The sequence below is a fragment of the Xiphophorus maculatus genome, chromosome 9, assembly GCF_002775205.1.
Source record: "Xiphophorus maculatus strain JP 163 A chromosome 9, X_maculatus-5.0-male, whole genome shotgun sequence".
Lineage (NCBI taxonomy): Eukaryota > Metazoa > Chordata > Actinopteri > Cyprinodontiformes > Poeciliidae > Xiphophorus > Xiphophorus maculatus.
In genome coordinates, this window is record NC_036451.1 from 16,530,678 (window position 1) to 16,551,274 (window position 20,597).

Sequence of the window (20,597 nt, forward strand, 5' to 3'; positions counted from 1 at the left end):
TTCTGCATTTACACACACTTCTTAAGCCAGTGGTAGGTAAATTGTCAAGCACAAATACTTCATCTTCTATTTTGGTCACATTTTCTGCTAATAGCTCTTAAAATGTGACCAGCTGTGTTTCAATTCAGCGGCTTAACAACGCCCTCTGGAGACTTGATGCAGAAAACACAACCGATTCTACATCGGGACTGCCAGGAATGAGATGCTATTCAAAACTTTGTATTCATTCGGTTATGCTGCGCAGCTGGAAGATTTTTTTTTGCGTTCAGTGATTTATAAACCAACAACAGTATTTTAAAATCAATTCTCTAAGCTACAGTAAGAGAGTGCAAGGACTTTAGAACTGCGGTGATGTGCTATATCTTCCTGATTTTAGTCAGAACACAGGTAGCAGCTTTCTGGATCAGCTGCAGCTGTTTGATTGATTTTTTTAGGCAGAACTGTAAAGATATAGATAAACAAGTGGATGAGTTTCTATAGATCTTGCTGGGACATTAGTTCTTTAGTTCAGTTAATGTTCTTCAGGTGATAAAAGGCTGACTTTGTAAACATCTTTATGTGGCTCTGACGGTTCAGGTCAGAGTCCATTACTACACCCGGATTTTGAGCCTGATCTCTAGTTTCTTGCAGTAATAACCAAAGCTGTGTGCTGACTCTAGAACGCTTAAGTCCAAAGATAATAACTTCAGTTGCGTTTTTGTTCAGCTGGAGAAAGTTACGGCACATCCACAAATGTATCTGTTCTAAACATCTGTTTAGTGCTTGGTTTGGAGTCACTTGGTGACATCGTACTGTCACCAAGCGACAGAGCTGCGTATCATCTGCGTAGTTATGTTAGCCAATATAATTTCCTGTAATCACCTGAGCAAGTGAGAGCATGTATACTTTGAATAAGAGAGGCCCTAGGATTGAACCTAGGGGTACTCCACATGTGACGGTGTTTTTACTAATAAAGGTACTGAGTAAAGTCACCTAAGTGGTCATGTGGTTAAATAAAGACTGCTGTTCCCATTGTTGACCTCTTGTCTTACTCCACCGAAGGAAACATGTGAGAAGCAAACATCCCTGTGGATCGACCTGCTGCTGTTTGACAGAAGATGGGCGTTGCCTGTCAAATCAAACACCGATCTCTTTCCCTGTCACGCCTCCAGAATAAAAGCACTACTTCCTCTCAAGCAAACTTGGGAAATTCTCCATTAGGGAGGGTCTCAACCATGGGTTGTCACATACTCTGTTTTTATTGGTTGAATCGTTTGTCAGCCAGCCACATCTCAAGTGACGTCAGCAGCAGCAGCAGTAGCGCCACACCGGGGCTGTGGAGTGGGTGACGAGGAGCGACCAGAATCACCAGGAAAAATTAAAAGGAGCGACAAAATGCACGGACAATAATTGTCAGCAATCTATTTTCACGTCTTGAGGCTATTCCGCCACCGAGATCCCCGAATAGAGTTTAAGGTTAAGGCCATGGCGGCTGTCTGTCATTCCAGGCTGAGTGGCTTTTAGGGATGGTTTCCTTGGCTAGCCTACCCAGCTAACAGTTAGCCTCACTGGGCTCCAGTGTGGAAGAGATAGCAGCGACAGCTCTGCGCTCACACTCTCGTTTGGATTATTCCCGGGCTTGTTGTTCTCCGAGGACCATGAGACAGTGAGCCAAGCTGTCTGGATGGACAGTTTGACGGCGATTAATTGTCACAGCTTGGGCGTTTCTTCCAGGGTAGGTTTTTCTGGGCGGCTAGGCTCGCACTCGGCCAGGCGACCAGGAGAAGGGATTGTACAGATGTGGCCGTGGCAGCCTGTTGTGTCCCACCGTCTCTGGGCCTGAAGTTGGTAGTTTTGTTTTTTTTTTCTTCATATATACATCTGTTTTTCATCAAGGAAAATTGCTAAAAGTGTCTATAAAATAATGAACAGCTGCGAATTTATTTAGTCGTTTAGCACTCCAGCGTCTAGCTAGTTTTCCAGCCTAGCTTCTAAGTGAACGCATCCAAACTAAAACCAGCTCAATTTGGGGAGTGCATCAAATTAAAATGTGTTAATTGCACGTCTGCAGCCATCTAAAGTGGACATGTTGCAGTGCAGATTTTCTGTAAATCTCTCATTGTCCTCGTAGTTTTTAAACATTTTTTTTAATTTTTTTTACCGAGACAAAGCTGTCAAATATTGAACCTTTGACGGCAATTTATTATTATTATTTTTTACATCAGCAAACAAGGCCAAATTCTGCACAAAGCAGCAAGACTGTAACCAACTTGAAAGTGGACTCCTGCACTCTGATACTCTCGGCGGTGGTGTAGCCCGGCGCTCCTTGTCAGACGGACTTTTCCCCCCCCAGCTCATGCGGTGATGACTTTGGAGCCCATGATGGCTTGTTGCCTGAGCGAGGAGGCGAAGGAGTCCAAGCGGATCAACGCTGAGATCGAGAAGCAACTCCGGCGAGATAAGAGAGACGCACGAAGGGAGCTGAAGCTGCTGCTCTTAGGTAGGTCTGCATGATCACACAAGTGATTGGTTTTATGTTGTTTTTTTTTACATTGTTGTAAAGATTGCTCAATTTGACCCCGGTGCACCCAAAGCCAAAACTGTTGGACGTAATTGCACTGTGCAGGTCGCACATGCAAAAACACCGAAACCACAATTGCTCAAGCCACATTACTCAGGCCACCACAGGATTTGTTTGGGATGTGATATGCAAAAATCTAAAATCACACGCGGTTCAGAGAGGAGCGTGGTTCCTGCAGGACAATGAGCGGAAACAAGAACTAAGCTCAGAGCAGTAGGCTCAGATGCACAGGATCAGACTCGGTGATGACTCTCCTCGCAAAGACCCGTAAAAAGTCTGAAAATAGACAAAACCTTTATTGTGGCGGCAAAACCTCACACTGAAAAGGAAAGAAAAATCCAACCTTTTTGGTTTCACTGCAGCTTTGTAGCGAAAAAAAATAAGAACATTAACAGTAAGATGGAATCACCAGAGCAACACATGTTGCTAACCGTACGGATTTCTATAAAATATACATAAAATGAGCTATTTTTTAAAAGTGTTTTGCTTGCTTTAAGTTGACTGGAGTTTCTAGGATATTTTTTAAGTAGACTGACGCTTCTCATGGTATTCTTTAAATCAGAATTGGTAAAAAAAAAAAAAAAGACCAATTCCAAGTTTTTCCAGATTTTTCCAAATCTGCATTTGTTGTTCATGACTTTCTGTTTCCTAGAGATATAACTCTGACAACATTTTAGCCTCTCTTTAAGAGCGGAAAGATGGGTGAACATGCTGTGTAAGGCAGATGTGGCTACAAGGCAAGGATAACTTGCCTACATTTTTTGTATCTAAAGTCAGAATAATATTTAATAATCTGGAACTGTGGAAAAAAAAAACAGAAAAAAAATAGAACTGACCTGTTTTCCTCTGGTCGTCCCATTGTGAGGTTGGTAAGGGAGGTAAACAAATCTACAAATCCCTTTTGGAGATCTGCAGCAAAGAGTTGCTTCATAAAATCACAAAGGCAATTTCAAATGTCTTTTAAAATTATTACCAATTACCAATAATTGTTGAGAGCTCTGTGTATGTGACAAAAGAAACAAATCTTTTATCTATAGTTTTTTTTCACTGACTACTTAGTCTTACCTGAGACTGTCTTTATGAGCTGTAATAAAACGCTTCAGGTTTTGGTTTCCTTTTCTTTTGACATTTCTACTAAACAAATTCTTACCATTGTGATGAACCTATAAACAGCAGCAGAATGATAGAGTACGGTAACTCTAATTTGCCTCTTTTGTAAAATATACACAAAACATTTAGACCCTATAATCTTGGCGAATGAAAAGCAAAATTAACAACATATTCCATTCCATGTTTTATTAGCCTACTTTAGGATTACCATAGATTTATGTGTGTGTAAAACAAGAGAGCAAGAGTTGGCTTTTAATTAAGTCTGCTACAAAGGAGGCAGCTCTCTCTGGATGTCTGGCCTTGGTACGGCATTCATTCAGGTGGTCTACTTTGGGAAATGACCTCTGCCCTAGGAGTTGGCTGATTTCTAAATGAGACTGGAGTAATAAAACCTTTGTGCACTGATGTAATTGTGTTGATAGACGTTGCTGGTTACACTGAAGCAAAGGTTTGGCCCAGGATTCAGGTCTGCTTCTCTGAAAAACTGGCAAAGACTCAGGATCATGTTAAAGGATACCTAACTCTGGTTTGTTGTCACAGCTGACTGAATACACACTTCCTGCTTGTAAGGATGTTCGCTTTCATATGAGTCAACACAAGCAAGCATAGCAACTTGTATTGATAAATGTTTCCTTCTTCGATGTCCTTGGTATATACTTGTGCCGTAGTGTCACTAAGTTGAACCGTTTACCCAGTTATTAAATGCATTCAGAACCATCAGTGTTTCCAAAATAATAATGCTGAATCTTGATATTTCCTGACAAATATGTGGACAAGCCTGTTTTAACGTCTTCTTAGTCAAGTTACGTGAAACGGTGTGGGCAGTAATTCATCATTATGGTTAATTCAACGCTACTTTTTTTTCCCTTCTCCCTGCCACCATAGGAAAATTAAAGTTGATATTTTTTTCTCTAAGCAATTTGTGCTAAGGGCTTAGAAAATACCTGTATATTTAAACGTAGCTTTTCAAATTGCAAATGTGAAGGCCTATTGCAATATTTAAAGTGTCTTCCAGTTCTAGGGTTAAATGTTCATCAGTATTTAAAGCTTATTTATCTTTGAGAATTTGTTCTTGCATTATTATGCATTAATAATGCAAGAACACATTCAAGTGGTCTCATGTTTTGAGACCATTTTCATTACTTGAAAGTGGTCTCAAAACAATATTATTGTTTATCACAATACACAGTTTCCCCCAGTGTCTTATAAGCCTGGCTGGCCACCAGGCTTTACTTGTACCCCACCAGGCTAAGCATTACTTATTTATTTAAGTCTTTTTTAAAATGTTTGCATTTTTTAAGATTTTATAGTTGGTGTTCAGGTATTAATCTTTCAATAATACATGATTATCAAGTGATATTTTCAAATTTCCTGTCAACTTTTTAACTCTAAAACATGACGGGCCGCTGGATGAATGACTGCCCTAGCACCAAACCACCGGGCTTAGCAAGTTTTCTACGGGAAACCTTGCAATAACTTCTGGGACAATTTATCATCCAGCAACATTTATTGCGACAGGCCCAAAAATGTGCACCCATCCAGCCTTTCTTCTGATGCACATTTGCTGTAGGTGTCTCTTTTAAGAGGTTGTAATTAACCAGTCGGAATACACTGACTACACTTGTGTAGTTCTTTTCTTGTCATGCTGGATACTCGAGGCACTTTTACCTCAGAGCCACTTTCACACACACTCAGTGCTGATAAATTTGTGGCTCGATACTAAACTCATGGTAAACTTGCTGCCCAGGGGTGGATCAACATGTGGGGAACACCTGAATTGAACTGACAGCCTTACAATTGCAAGACTGCTATTCCAAAAATGTGAATGAGTCACCTTATAAAGTTGGCAGACAGTCCATGTTTTCACCTGAATTGTCTTTAGATACTTTTTTGTTGTTGTTCTAGATGCTCCATAGACTTCCATTTACTGTTTGGTGATCTACTTGTAGTCCTGTTTCCTAAGAAATTTCTAACACCACATCAAGAAGTTCAAAGCGCTCTTATGTCTGCTTTTAGATAAGTGGACTACAAATTCTTGCAGGGTTTTGTCTCAGGCTCAGAAATAATCAGCCCCTGTGGGACATTGTCAGTTGATTAAATGGGCAACATGCAAAGTTGATTAGCCACAAGCTAACCAACGAATACAGCGCTGGTTCAAAACAAAACTTGAGGAGCGGTTTAAACTGAAATGAAACATAGTTTATTACAAACTAAGAAGAATAAGGGATATATTTTGCAGACTTAAATAGTATAGCAATGCTGCTTGTAAAAATAAAGTATGGTAACTACTTACATGTGCATGTCACTTTGTCTAACTACAAGTAGCACCAGGGTTTGCTAGAAGTCAGATGTTGGTTATGTTGGAAAAGCTGCACTTGTTACTTGCCTAATTTTTGTCAACTTAAATACATGTGTTTCTGACTTTTAAAAACCTAATTTTTGACTTTCTAGAGATTGTGGGACTTGAAAATATAGAAATGAATAAAACATTTTCCTCAAAGCACTGCTCTACTGACAACAAACTTAATGCATTTTAATTTGCCTTAGGGAACTTGGGGAGTGCCAATGAGATCACTAGATTTTGGTAAAGTGTCAATATGCCATCAAGCTGCGGTAATTATCTGACCTCGATTGGATATTACAAAGCTGTATTTTTGTGTTAATGTAGATTACCAACGATACAGAATGTACACACCATAAATTACAAAGTTACATACAGTTGTTATAGCAATAATGCATTTTAAATACCCATATTTATGAATTTGTTTCATTTTCACTTTAATACGTTTGGAAGAGTTTAACATTTTGAGATGACATACACCTTTCACGAATAAATCACGTTGTCACAATAATTTATTCAGAAGAAATAAATATTAATTTAATTCCAGCTTTGTTTTAGCCAGTATTCGTTTGAGTAGCAACATAAAACATTTCCTATTTTGTTTAAACTACATCTTCAAACATACAATTGAAAGTGCTTCTTACTGGAGCTCGCCATTTCAGTTGACTAGTTTTTCCTGTTTCTAATAATGAACTGGAAAGGTGACTTCTTGAGAATTATTTGGAAGTCGCAGTACTTTGTGCTTTCGGTCACCATAAAAGTCTAAATTGTAGGAGGCTTTTTTTTCCTGCTTCTCATAGTGTTAGTGAGTTGTGGTTGTCTCACTTCTCTTTCTGCAGCTATTATGGCCATCTTTTATCCTTTGAGTAGACCTACATGCTCTATGTAGCTTTATTATTACTGTCTTTGTTTATTGGACCGCCAATAACTACTGCCTTGCATTTGTATACATCTGTTTTGGTTGTTTCACTGCTTCTGGTGGCAACATTAAAATTAGCATTGAAGCTTTAATCAAATGCTTGTACATCTGGAAGAAAATTAATACTTAATATTTCTTGACAGTCATATCAATAAGTAAAACTGAGACCGAATAAAGGCTATGGTTGTGCCAGAATGCATTGATAAAACCTGTTCATCAAACTGTTAAAATATCAATTAATTCTTAAAATGAAATATTATTGAAATCTTTTCAGTCCCTCCAGGATTTTGTGATACTTTTTGCAATAAAAATCAAAGTGTTTCTGGTAGTAATTGGGAAATATTCCTGCTTATTTATGACAGTAAATGCAACTTATTACTCGCAAGTAAGAATATTTTTGACAATTTTTGAGAAAAATCTGCAATAAACCTCCGATTATTCGTGCAATAAAGTGTGGGGATTTGTTTTTGCATAAATTTCAACAATAGTTCTCAAGAAACTGGAGCGACTGATATAATTTGGCAGTAAACGATAATAAAAAGCTATGGTGGACCGGATTTGGTCCAGGGGCCTTGAGTTTGACATGTTAGGTGTTTCCTTGCTTCAGCTCAGGTGATTTCATTTAACAGGTGTTTGCTGAGATGCAGTCAGATGAATCAGGCGTATTTAAGCAGGGAAACATCTAAAACATGCAGGGCAGTATTACTAGAGGACCAGGTTTGGGAAACACTGCCGTACATGACGACTTTCACTTTTTAAAATGACTGGCAAGAAATCAATTATTGCACGTTGACACAATACTCTATATTTTTGCAATGTACTAGTATGAGCTTTTTCAGCAAACGTATGCAACTCTGACATTGGTCTATTGCGTTTGTTGCTTTGTTCTGAGTTAAACTGGAAGCTCTTCATGTGGTGTTGTGGTTAGAGCTCTGTAGTTCTGGTTTGATGCAGCAGAGTGAGATGCTCATCTGCTACCTGTAAGAAACACTGGTGGTTTTGTTTGAAGTTTTAGGGGAAGGCAATTATTCCAGCTGTTATTCCAGCAACATGCCGTCGTTCCCCTTTGGTGTGGTGAAGAGTGGAGCAGTCGGAAGAGCAGTCTTCTGCTCTGTACTCTATGAAAGAAACCAGTGACTAAAATGTGCACAGATTTCATTAAGTTGTGACTTCAGTTTGGATTTTTGCTTCTTTACATCCAAATAAAATGTTGATCTTCTGTCGGACAAGTTTAAAAATTAACATCCCTTATCTGGTAAATGTGTGTCCCTACTCCCAGTGTGTGCCTGCCCTGCTCATAAATGTGTGCTCAAACTAACTTGAACAAACTCCTTATATTTTTAATCAAGTGAACACAAATCCTTTTTTATTAGACCTATTGTCCCCGACTCTTTTATTATTTATATACTCAGAAAGAACCAAGCTACTTCATTACCTCTCTGAGCTACTATTGCTGTCTGAAGAAATTCACTCTGCCTGTTCAGAAACCAACCAATCAGAACCAGGAGGAAGGCATAAGATGATAGCACTAAGACCCTCCTCCTGGTTCTGATTGGTTGTTTCTAGGTGGTACTGGTGAAGAGAAGGAGCAGCTCCTTTTTATGTATTGCTGCTTTAAAGAAGAAAGTTGAGGATGATATTTTAAATACTGTTCATAATCTCTTTGTAAATTAGAAATCATAAGGTCTAAGCATAACAAAAAAAACAGTAAAACTATTTGACGGGGTGGGCATAAAACTGACATGACACTGTCATAAACGTGACATAACAACTGTCATGAACATGAAGGAGTTTTTATGAATGTTTGAGTGTTGTCATGAAGTGTCAGTTGGTAAATAATGACACTTAACGCAAAGTTGTTTTAAAAGTTGCATTAAAAATCCCAACTTTGCATGATTTTTGCAGACAATGTCACTTTAGTGCAAAGTTGACCCTTTTAATGGACTTTCAAAGCAACTTTTAGAGCAACTTTGCACTAAAGTGACATTATTTACCGAATGACACTTCATGACAGCTGTCGTAGACTTTCATAAAGACTCCATGTTCATGACAGGTGTTATGTCATGTTTATGACAGCGTCATGTCGGTTTTATGCACATCCCGTCAAATAAAGTGTTACCCAAAAAACAAGTTGGCAATGGGCCACAAAATTCTGACCGTTGCGTCTCTGCTAGTGATTCACATCTGTTTTCTTTTCGTTTATTGCTTTGTTTTAATAGAGGAACAGATCATCTGCTGGCTCTTCTTGGCAGCACAACCCGCCTCTTCCAGTTTCTCTTCCCATCTATTGCCAGCATGGTTAGGTAGACACAGAACATGTGGGTAATGAGAACACATGCAGGTATATCATGTAACTTGTATTTGCACAAAATGCAATGTGACCTAAGAATCTATTTCAAATATGTACTTGGTATCACAAGCACAAACGTTGGTGCAGGATCAGATGTGAGAATATCCTCAGTCATGCTGGAGTTAGTATTTTATTTGGTCATCACATTTTTCTTTAAAAATATAACTTGAAATTAACTTGCCAAGTTTAAAAACTTTGAAAGATACAATATTTACCCATACTTTATTTAATTATATGTTTAGATTTGCTTAAGGATTAAGAGACTTGAAAACAAAGATCAACATCCAATTTTAAAACGGCTTTAAGTCAAGACTTTTATTTTTAGAAGATTGTTCGACAGCAGTTGGGATTTCAAAGATAATGGTTGGATTTAATCAAGCTAAGACGTTAAATCTCATCCACACACCTCTTCAATTCACAACATCGGGGCTGCAATCAGTCCATGCAAATGACAGGCAGAGGCAGGACTGATAAATAAAATATTAAGATTTTGAATTAAGACATGCAAAACAAGCATGCAGTTGATCTCACATTGCCTAAACGGGTTAGAACTATCTGGGTTAATAAGTATTTGTTTTTGGCAACACCCAAAGTTGTCTCATGCATGGAGCTGCCTACGCCCATTATGGCTTCTCTTAGCAAATCTTACAGTGAAATAAGCAGATAAGCCTCAAGTTGGCCATATTTGTTTGCCTCCATGTTGGCTGCTTCCAAGGCAACGGCAAACACGGTTGGCTTTTGTTGAAATAACAAAACTGCAGACAGTGGAGCTGAACAGTCCGCACTGAAAAGCTAAAAATGACCCGAAAGAAACTGGAGGGTTTGTTTGTACAGCAGTATTTTTGGACATCACAGGGATTCCTCCTCATATCTCAGCTCTCCTCAAAGGGATTTAGGCTTGCTGAAGGCAGAGGTAGAGGATACTTTATTAAGGCCTCACATGTATAATTATGCATTGGTACGACTGATTGTTGCTGTGGCTAAATTTAATCTGTCCTTTCCTAAGTAATTTTCATTTTGCATCTATTCTATCTATATTTTCAAGCCCAGTAAGATGAATGATGCATCCGAACCAGTTGTCTGATGTAGTCAACTGGTTTTGACTACATCCGACAGTCAAAACCAGTTATTCCAGTATCCAATTCTCGATGATCCTTTGTAAAATGCACATCTTTATTATAATCGTTCTAATTATTTGGTGTGTACATAGCATTTATGGTACTGGTGAAGCTGTCAGTCAGCAGACAGAATTAAAGACAGAATATTTGATTTGTTGGAGCTGCTTAAAATACCAGTGGACCATAATAATCAAGTTGGGGTTTTTTATGGTCCGTTTTAATAGAGGCATGTCCTTATTCCCTTTTACAAAACACTTCAGGCTGGGATTAGACCTTTGTTTTACCACCTTCATGTGTTCTGTGAAAGGCCTGACGTGACAGAGGGGTTGAGCCCGATGGTTACCTTCTCTGTTAGAGTCTGTTGTCTGACTTGTGTAGGCACAAGCCAGCTTTGCGGCTTGAGTGAGTGATGTAGATGATGTGTGGTTTATGCGACCAGTGAGGTCCAGAATTGCAAGACTTGAATCATTTCTGATGAGAAGCTCAAACATAACATAAACATTTCAAGGATTTGTTCTGCCATTACACTGAACTCACCCACCATTATTGTTTTAAAATAATAGGATGGGAAGACTTCAGACAGATTTTATGTTCAGTACTGATGTTGATGGTGGACATTGCTTTATTTATCTGTGATTTGTGAATGGCCAGAGGCAGCTTGGAATCGGCTCACCTTTGCAGGTTTATAATAGGTTTTGTAAGAGTGTAATCCTCATTGTTATGATTTTCTTTGTAATGTCTTTAGAGGCTTAAATGTCTAAGCGGGATCTGAACTGACTAAAGCCACAGAACCTGTGAACCACACTTATTGAATTATTCAGGAACTCTCCCGAATGCTGATATTTTCTGGGGTCAAATTTGAGGCTACCGGATACCTACGTTTCAATTACCCCCAAAATAAACACTTCAGGTTGAAATGGGAAGATGATCTGTTAGACTTTTTTTTTTTTTTTTTGTAGCCACGTTTTTTTTTTTTTGAGCAGATTTGTTTACAAATGGGATACTTTCTATACCTTAATATCTTGCCAAGCCAAATCTAGGCTTTCTCTAGATTTGAAGCCTGTCATTACCCTCTCTTGTTTGTTCATTCGTAATGTGGCGTAGAATTTAAATTTAAAGCTTAGCCTTTTTCAGTGTTGTCTCACTGCAATGCAGATTGCAGTGATGTTGGTTAAAAAGTGGGCTTGATACTTGCGCAACACTTTCAATAGATGGCACTAACTACTTAATCGTTTTATCCAATTTATTACAAAAAATGCACAAGCTTACAGAGAAAACATAGCATAGATTATCTAAAGAGTAAGATTATACCAAAATTTAAAACTAAATACAGATACTAACAAAAATAGTGCACTGTTTTCAGTACCACCGTATTTTTTTGTCAATTTCATTTAGCAAAACAGATACTGTGTTAATATCCTTTATGCAAGCATATATCTTTAAATCAGTTGTGCAATTATTCTTTTTTATTACTTCTTGTCTTTAGCCACTATGTGATTTCATTTGCCTGTCAATTTGCTTTTGATACAAATAAAATTTTACTACTAGGGAACAAATAAAGAGTCATTCTATGCTAAAATAAATTGTATTTTAAAACAAAGATGGATTTGGTTAATTCAAACAGAAGCCCTGTGCAATTCATGTCTTTCTGGCAATTTTGCATAATATTTTTCTTCATGATCAATTATAGCAGAGCGTCTTGCACTGGTTTTTTTCATTACTTAACTATTTAGTAGTTCACTGGACCATAAACTATTAGAGCAGACTGTTGTGTGGTGTGGAGCGCCGCAACTGGGAAGTGCGTCCTGATTAGAGCACCGTCATCGCACAGTTAGTGTTTGTGAAGATGATTTTCAAGCAGATAGCGTTAGCCTATGTCATCCAGAAGGTTTACGGCTTCACTGCTGCAAATAGGAGCTTTACTGCCCTTTTTAAGTTGCTTTGACATCGGTGAATTGTTAGCATTAGCAAAGCTAGCATTTCCTTTCTGCCTTGAAGGGAAAGTAGCTCTGAACAACACTTTGTGTTTGCCTTGTTGGATAAAGAGTGCTACTCATGCTGCTTGTTTTCTATCTGTACTTTCCATGTTAGATAAGATAAGATAGATATGATAAGATTTATTTGTCATTGTCATCAACAGATTACAACGAGATTGAGATTTGCTTGACTCGAGTTAAGATGCAGGTTATGTGTATATACGTAATATACAAAGATAAAGAAATAAATAGTACAAAATGAGAAATAAATAGACATCAGAAGATGGTTGCAGCGCCTGGAGGTGTTGCAACAGACTGTACATTTTTAACAAAGTGGTGTCAAGAACAGAAGTTCTTATGCCTTTGAATTTAGTGCCATGATTGCCATCGGGTAAAAAAAAAACTTTCCATGTTAGAGTTTAAATCTTCCAGCAGCTGCAGGGAGCCAAGGAGGTGCAGAGCGTATGCTGCTGTAAGGAAACTCAGCAATATCAGTAGCTGTTCATGGGTCAGTTTAGTTTGATTTTGGCAAGAACAATTATCTTTAAGTAATGATTTATATTGTGATATTGATTACTTTGACACCCTTTCTAAAGAGTCCACAATCCTTTTGAAATCCAACATCAATGTTTTTTTTAAGTCTTTGTTATTGTTAAGCTATGCCTTGTTAAATATAGCTACCAATCAATTGTTTTATTTAGAGTTGCATGCATGCATTTGTCTGGAAGATGAAAACTCAAGTTTCATAGTGAGCTATAAAAGCAAGACAAGCAGGTGTTTCATTCTGTGTTGTCTGTTTGTCACGTCACTGTAACACAGTGAGCAAACCAAGGTCGACACACCCAGAGTTTCGGCAGAACCATAGCAGCCAGGTCTGTTAAGGACTGCACGGTCCCTTTCTTGTCAGTGCCTGCCTGGTTCATTACTGACACACATGGCCTCATTAAGAGCATGAGTTATTAAAGAAGAACCTAGAGGTAAAGACCTGAGATTTTGGGTGTACATCATGACATTAGTGGTTTAATCAGCAATACATTCTGGCTCCAAGACAGATGAGTTACCCGTGATGGTAAATATGGAGAGTCATGTGAGCACAAAAGTTTATTTAACCCTTGAGATCCATAGTTAAGATATGGCTCCAAGCAATAATTTTGAAACTTGAGATCTGAAATCCAATCCTTGATATCAAGTATAAGTGCCTGTGTTAATAATTTAATGGCTTACTAACTCTATAGAGTTAAAAGCCATCAAGACCAATTTTTTTATTTTGAATTTGCGTTTTTATTCCCCTACAGCAAATTGTTTAATACTATGATTCATTCTTTTACAATGCTTTACCTACAAGTTTAGAAAATTAAAAATCCATGTGAAAATTAAGTTATTTTTACTACTTAAAAAAAATACCCCTACGCAATTTTATTTATATTTGTACTTATTTTGTTTGGTCATTTTAGCGACAGGAACTTTTCGGTATGACCAGTCAATTTGATCAGATATGGATACATATTAGCTCATCACAATGCCTTTTACCTGAAGTAATTCTGAAACTTTTATACAAATTCAGGATGTTGACGATTTGACATGTGCAGCCATCATGTGTATCTGTCATCGTACAGTCTTGCAGCAGAGCGGCTATTAATGTGCATGCTTAGCAGATTGCAAACTGACTGTTGGAGCTACTAAATTATGAAAACTTTGAAGGTCAGAAAACAAGTTGTGGCCTTGCATGAGTAGTCATCTGTGTTGAACAGCAGCTGGCACTTAAACCACAGGATAAACTGGGCTGTAGTCTGAAAAGGACTGCCTACTCAATAGAACAAGTTTATCTAAAAAAAATAAAACATTTTTATTACTCATTTCAAAAAGGATAACTTGTACATAGATTTCAATTTATGATTTAAAAAATATGAAACTCTGTGCCTTTGAAAATTAGAATATTACGAAACACCAACTGGCTATATTATAGCCAACACATTCATGGGGAAGACTGCTGACTTACCGGACGTCCAGGTGACCACAGAAATATTTATATTGGGGACATCATTAAATCGACACAGATTTTCTTAATTTTGTGAGATCCTCAATCAACCGATACTTGCATGAGAAACTGATCTTAGTGTGGCACCCCGAACTTATACTCCTCAGCCACTTCCACTTACTTTTCAAGGAAGGAAAAAGGATTTGACATTTAACCCTATTTTTCTTAAAATCTGCAATGACCTACTTTTTGTTCACTTTGAAGATGGGATTGTTCCCACACCTGGACACAAAGCAGTCAACCAGGTCTCTCGGCTTCTTGTCCTCTCTGATACGACTGCAGTCATTTGAGTATTTATGCAGACAACAGGAATGTATTTTGTACAGGAAGTCAAATGTGTACAGAGTGAAAATAAATGGTGAGAGTACAGTCCCCTGTGGTTCTCCTGTGCTGCTGACACACAATCCTTCTCTCTCCTAATCTGTGGTCTATTGTTCCAGTAGTCATCAACCTGTCTTCTGTAGTTTTTGACTAATGAAATCCAAAACTTCTGGCAGAATTAGGTTAATGTAATCTTTTAATTTTACCGAGATGTTTCTTATGTCATGAAGGAATTTTGCCCTGTTGGATTGGCCCAGAGCTAAAGATTATTGTGATACAAATAAAGTATTTGTCTGGTGTAATGAAAATAAACATTTTGACATTAATTTTACATTGAAATTTATTTTTTCCAAAACTGATGGTACTCATCTATCAGAAACAAAGTTGTTGGTTGAATGAAAAATAATTTTCAATTCAAACCTGTTAGTGGTGTAAATAATTTTGAGTTTTATTACAGTATAAAAATATTGTTATATATAGTAAGCTATTTGATATTTGTAGTTAGTCCACTGAGTGAGCCAACAACTTATCTTCAAGTTCTATAATAATACACATGCTTACAGTTTGGTTCAGTATGTTAAAATAAGCCCTCTTATTACAGCAAATAATTTTCTTTTAGCACTGAGTGAGAGGAAACTAGAGTGGAAATACCAGAGGAAAAAAGACAAAACAGGTGAATAAAGAATAGTTGCCAAAAATGGTCATGTGTTATGAAAATTAAGATTCTATTGAAACGAAGAAATAGTTTGATCTCACATTATCTCATAGATGCTTTAATAGACCGCCCACAATAGACACCTAAAACTATTCTTTTAGGTGTCCTGAAAGAATAGTAATAAAAATAAGTGATTTTAAAGAGCTCTATTTGTGTTAGAGAGACTATGACTGCTGCATCCTGTGGTAATGACTTTATCAGTGCCTAAGAAAGGAGTAATAAATGATTGTTTTTGCCACGTTTAGCGTTATTATAACAGTACCAGAAAAACATTGTGAAACACATTGAATGCACAACATATGTGCCTTATATGCCGTCTGGATTTTAAATTTATCCTTTCTCAACATGGAAGAATGTTTCTGACTGTCTTGCTACATGCAGATTTGTTTTGGTTTTGTCCTGTGGTGTTCACTTGAAGCGGGCCAAGACTTGTGTTTTTAAAGGAACGGTGTTCACTCTAAAGATCGACTGCACATTGACACCTCCCCAAAGAAACTGCACTGTCTGAGGAAACGTGCTTGACATTCATTCAATAGGGCTGGTCTGAATGCACCTTAGCATTTTTAGCAGTTTTTTTCCAATGACCTTTCCATATTTCATTTTATGTGTAGCTACTGTTAAGCGGGGCTCCTGCACAGCAGAAACTATAGACTACTACATGATCCTTTATAGCTTCTCATCAAAGCTCCTTTGTGGCGAATAAAGTTTAAATTCCTAAACTAATCTTGGGAAAAGTTCCCACAAATGGACACTCAGCAATAATTAAGTTTTTCTACATCGAGTCGGGCCTCCAGCTGTGCCATCTGACCCAACTCTCTGCTGTTTAATTATGGCAGTAATTAAAACTCTTTGGACATCACTTCCTGTTTGATGTGCTTGGATAGGCTTCTCAGGAATCATTTACTCAGAGTGCTGTTTGCTTCCTCTTTTTCACCCTTTGTGCCTCCTTTTTCTCCTTCTTGTCTATTTTGCAATTTTTTCCATGTGTTGATGCTGAACTTTAAAGTTTATTTTGCTGAAAGAGTAATGCTGCTCAGGTTTTTGCTTTAAAGATGAGTTATTATGAATTAGCTGCATGACTTAGTAGTTTTTCTATAGTTAGCTCATGTGAAAATAAAAAGATTGTGTTTTAAGTCAAAATTAACCCATTTGACGATAAGAACCTCAAAATCTTTTGCTTTTGCTTTGACTCAACTTGGTTGATTTATATCTTGCTTCTGTTTGATCCAAGTTGATCAGTTCTTAGTAAATGTAGCTGGCTAATATGCAACTGTTTTCTCTGGAGGACATGTTTTTTAATCTTGGCAACAACAACAATTGTTTTTTGTGAAGATTTATTGGCCTATTAAAACAACGGCTGCCATACCATAGTCACATTGGGGTAATTTTGCCGTTTATTTTACTTTTTTGTGGATTAGTACTGAAGTTAAAGCTATTTGCATACATCTGAAAGGCATGTCAGCATGATGGGATGGATACTTTTCTGTTGTTCCTCCTAAGTATATCTTGTCTATTTGTGGGTGCGACCATTTTATCAGTCTAGATCCAGCTGGTGGTTAACAACTAGCTGATTTATGTCTCATAGACAACAAATAAGTCAAAGGGAAAAACATGAAACAAATGACCACAAATGGTTTTCTTTAATTCAAGTAAATGCTGGTGGGAATTCAGCAAGCAGTTGCTGCTGTAAGGTGCAACTTGGTTTTGCACTTGCAAACAAAATTCCTGTAAAGTAAACTTTGAATCATAATAAAACCACTCTAATAAAGCATCACATTTTTTGATTTTAACAAATTTGGTGGCATGTTTATTTGTGAGAGTGAGGTACTGTACATGCGAGCCACAAAAAAGATGTGGCTCGCATGTATACACTGAAACATGACACTGCCATTTTGAAATTTTTTCACTCTGGGTTTGTAAAAAATTCTGGTTTGTGGTTTCCCAAAACGCCGGATCCATGTGGACGTGGATCGGTTAAATGGCAAAAACTTTCTCTGTGTGGGTGGGAGCTTAGTTTTCCCAACTGCCATACATTTTTTTTGACTGACGGAAGCACTGGTTGAGGATGTTTTTTGTTAAAAAATGAAAAAAGTTAAACCTGAGCTCTCTGAATACAAGCTGAGGCTGATCAGCTGGTGTTTTCTGCCACATTTTTAGAAGTATGGTGATGGAGTTGCTATGGGAACTAGCTTTACCCCTCAGGAGTCGCTCCAATGAGTTTATAGTTGCTTGTCCATTACAAAAGCTTCTGCTTGCTATTTCAGGCTGGCAGAAGTTGCGTTGAGTTAAACTGATCATACATGCAAAACTCAAATCCACTGCAAGGTAAACACTCTTTAGTTTGTCTGTGCAGAGTGTAAAATGAACCATCCTTCTCTAAATACTAGATGGTAGAGAAATGCTCAAGGTATATTAGCAGACTGCAGATGTATAGGGATGTTTAGTTTTCTATTAAAGTGACAGTGTTCAAGGAATTTCTAAATCTTAGTCAAAAAAGGGCCTTTTTTCACTCTGCAAGCTACACGTTTTGCTCTTGAGCTCTAGTGAATTTAGAAATTAATCTGGGATAACTCATATTTCCCATTGCCCTATGTTTTCTTGTTTAATATTGAGCAAGGACAATACAGTGTTTTCCTGACTCTTGTGTCCTTAAAAACCAGTGGCAATTCTCTCTTCTATTTCTTCGATTGAGCTCTTTAATAAAATAGTAAGTGGGATATCTAATAGTGTCTTGGCCCTGTAGACCCAGCGTTAACAACTTCAATCTGGAAAGGAAACTCCAGTGTTGCCTGACCTGCTTTTCTCAGTTAAAGATTCTGTCTGGTTAGAACCATTGCAGGGCACACAGCACTCCCTCACAGTAGACTCCTGTCTTCATGTCCTTGGAAAACATTTTAATCTTTTCGTCTTAGGACGCCTAGTGCAGCACAGCACACATTCTGTTATCTTATCAGCCGCTGCTGTTTTTCTGCAGAAAACTTGCTCCAACAAGTGTAAATTGTTATGAAAAGATGGACTCAATACAATTCACACAATTTCTGAAATACTGACTTTCTAAATAGGAAACTGATAGAAAACTTGACCGCATTCTTACAAAAACCTTTTTAATATCAGTAATACCAGTTAATGTCTTAGCTACAGCAAATAATTCTGCTTTGATGAAACAGACCCTGTTTGTGTTGGGCATTTATTGTAATCTTAATTATTTGTGTTGTTGTGTATTCTCAAATACACAACAACACATGGACTGATATACCACTTACGTATTTACTGGGGCAGTGTAATTTTGTCGATTCTACGATATTTATTGATATTCTTCAGAAATCATTGATTTTTGAGTATCGATCCATTAAATACCACTTGGAGTCTTATGTCAAATCCACATGAATTAAGGAGGTCTGTCGCAATAAATTAATTAATCGCATTAGAAATTAAAACGACTCAAAAAATTTCCATGTCCAGGATTTTTTTTTTCTTTCTGTCTTCCCCTTTTACCAAAAATTGGATTAAAAAGATCTTCAGTCTGGTGCTTTGGCCTCAACTAGCTCTTTTTTTTTTCTTTTTTTTTTTTTTAAAGAACAATTATGTCTACAGAGACTTCATTTATTTTGTTGTTTCTGCTGTTTGTTTTGGATACTTAAAATATCTTCCAGTTAAGTGTTTATTAGGAAGTAAAGTTTATTGATCTTAGAGCAATTTTTTAACATGACAGGCCTTTTTTTTTTTTTTTTTTTGTATATTAAGTGAAGTGGGTGAGTCCCTGTTTTGTTTTTGTTTTTTTGTTTGTGTGTTTTTTTGATCGCCAGAAAGAGATTCACTGCAGTTTGGATCAATGCCCGGCACACACTAGTGTAGCTTTCTTCAGTTTGACCCATCGTCAGCACTGAGGTGTGGGTGGACAGACTAGACCAGTTTGTTGCAAACACACCTATTTATAATCGGAGTTGGGTTTTAAAAAAAATACTTTGGAAATGATCATTAACAAGTAACAGATATTAATGTAGAAGAAGTATTACCTTTGATGTTTTATACATTTCAAACAAAGGACTTGTCAATAAGTTGTATTTTAAGTAACTATTAAATAGGTGGAGTAATTATAAATGTTCTTTTTATTTGCATCTTTTAATGGATTTCACCCTACAAACTAATTCCTCTGTCTCATGTTTGCAGAAAAACTAGAACCACATTTTTTTAAAACCTTCCCAGTCGTAGCCGGCACTTTTAGCCACTATTACGTTATTTGGTTCATGGTCACAAAAAACTTGTGAAGTCAAATTTGTGGTGTTTTCCAGTAGTTGATTAGTGATTTTTTTTGTATTGTCTTGTCTTATAGGGACAGGTGAAAGTGGCAAGAGCACTTTCATCAAACAGATGAGGATAATCCACGGGACAGGCTACTCAGATGAAGACAAAAAGAGCTATACTAAACTGGTCTACCAGAACATCTTCACCTCCATGCAGGCCATGATCCGTGCCACTGAGACCCTCAAAATCACCTTGGAGATTGACGAGAACAAGGTCAGCCGTACAAATGGGATTTTTTTTTTTTTTTTGGTACCACAATCAGTAGATCTGTGCAAAACTGCACATATGTGACTTGTGGTCCCTGGTAGACTATCATAATTAGACTTTTTGTGTAAATCTGCTTCATTCGGATTCAAATTAATTTCCTTTCAAGACAGTTTCATACAGCTGTAAGGGATATATTGTCTTTATAAATCAATCTTCACGGTCAGATCATGTGATAGTTTCCCAGTCTCTTAAAAACAGCAAAATAGCCCTTTACCTTTAAATCTGCTGCTCCATATTTAATTTTAGTGTTTGACAATATTTTCCTACAGTTGCTTATAAATTATTTACAAAACATCTGCCACTTTGTAATTTTTATGTTTTTATTTTTGTCCTGAAACGGTCCCACACAGATCAAGCGGTTTGCACAACTGATTCTTATCTCAACAAACAATATTTAAAAATGGTAACATAACAAAATCTACTGCAAAGAAAGGCCATTGCACCCAAATTGATTTAACTTAAAAATTTACCTTATTCTATGTCAAAATGTTGTGATAGCTACTTAACTTAAAATTCTTGACATCTATGAATGTAGGAAAATGCTATGAAGACGGCAAAATTTAAAGTCCTATATACC

The 20,597-nt window shown here is 37.2% G+C and overlaps 1 protein-coding gene across 2 annotated transcripts in view; it reads left to right on the top strand.

Annotated features, from left to right (window-relative positions):
* The first annotated feature begins 1,287 nt into the window (after nt 1–1,287).
* Nucleotides 1,288–20,597, top strand: part of LOC102218075 (guanine nucleotide-binding protein subunit alpha-11-like) — a 29,814-nt gene continuing 10,504 nt past the window's right edge. Inside the window, exons 1-3 of one of the 2 annotated variants that reach the window (XM_023339674.1) lie at nt 1,288–1,823; nt 2,205–2,479; nt 19,782–19,966. In XM_023339674.1, coding sequence (XP_023195442.1) covers nt 2,344–2,479; nt 19,782–19,966 — 321 coding nt within the window. In that variant the 5' untranslated portion in view covers nt 1,288–1,823; nt 2,205–2,343. Of the gene's footprint in view, nt 2,480–19,781; nt 19,967–20,597 lie in introns of both variants that reach the window. The other variant, XM_005795663.3, reaches the window with a different exon arrangement.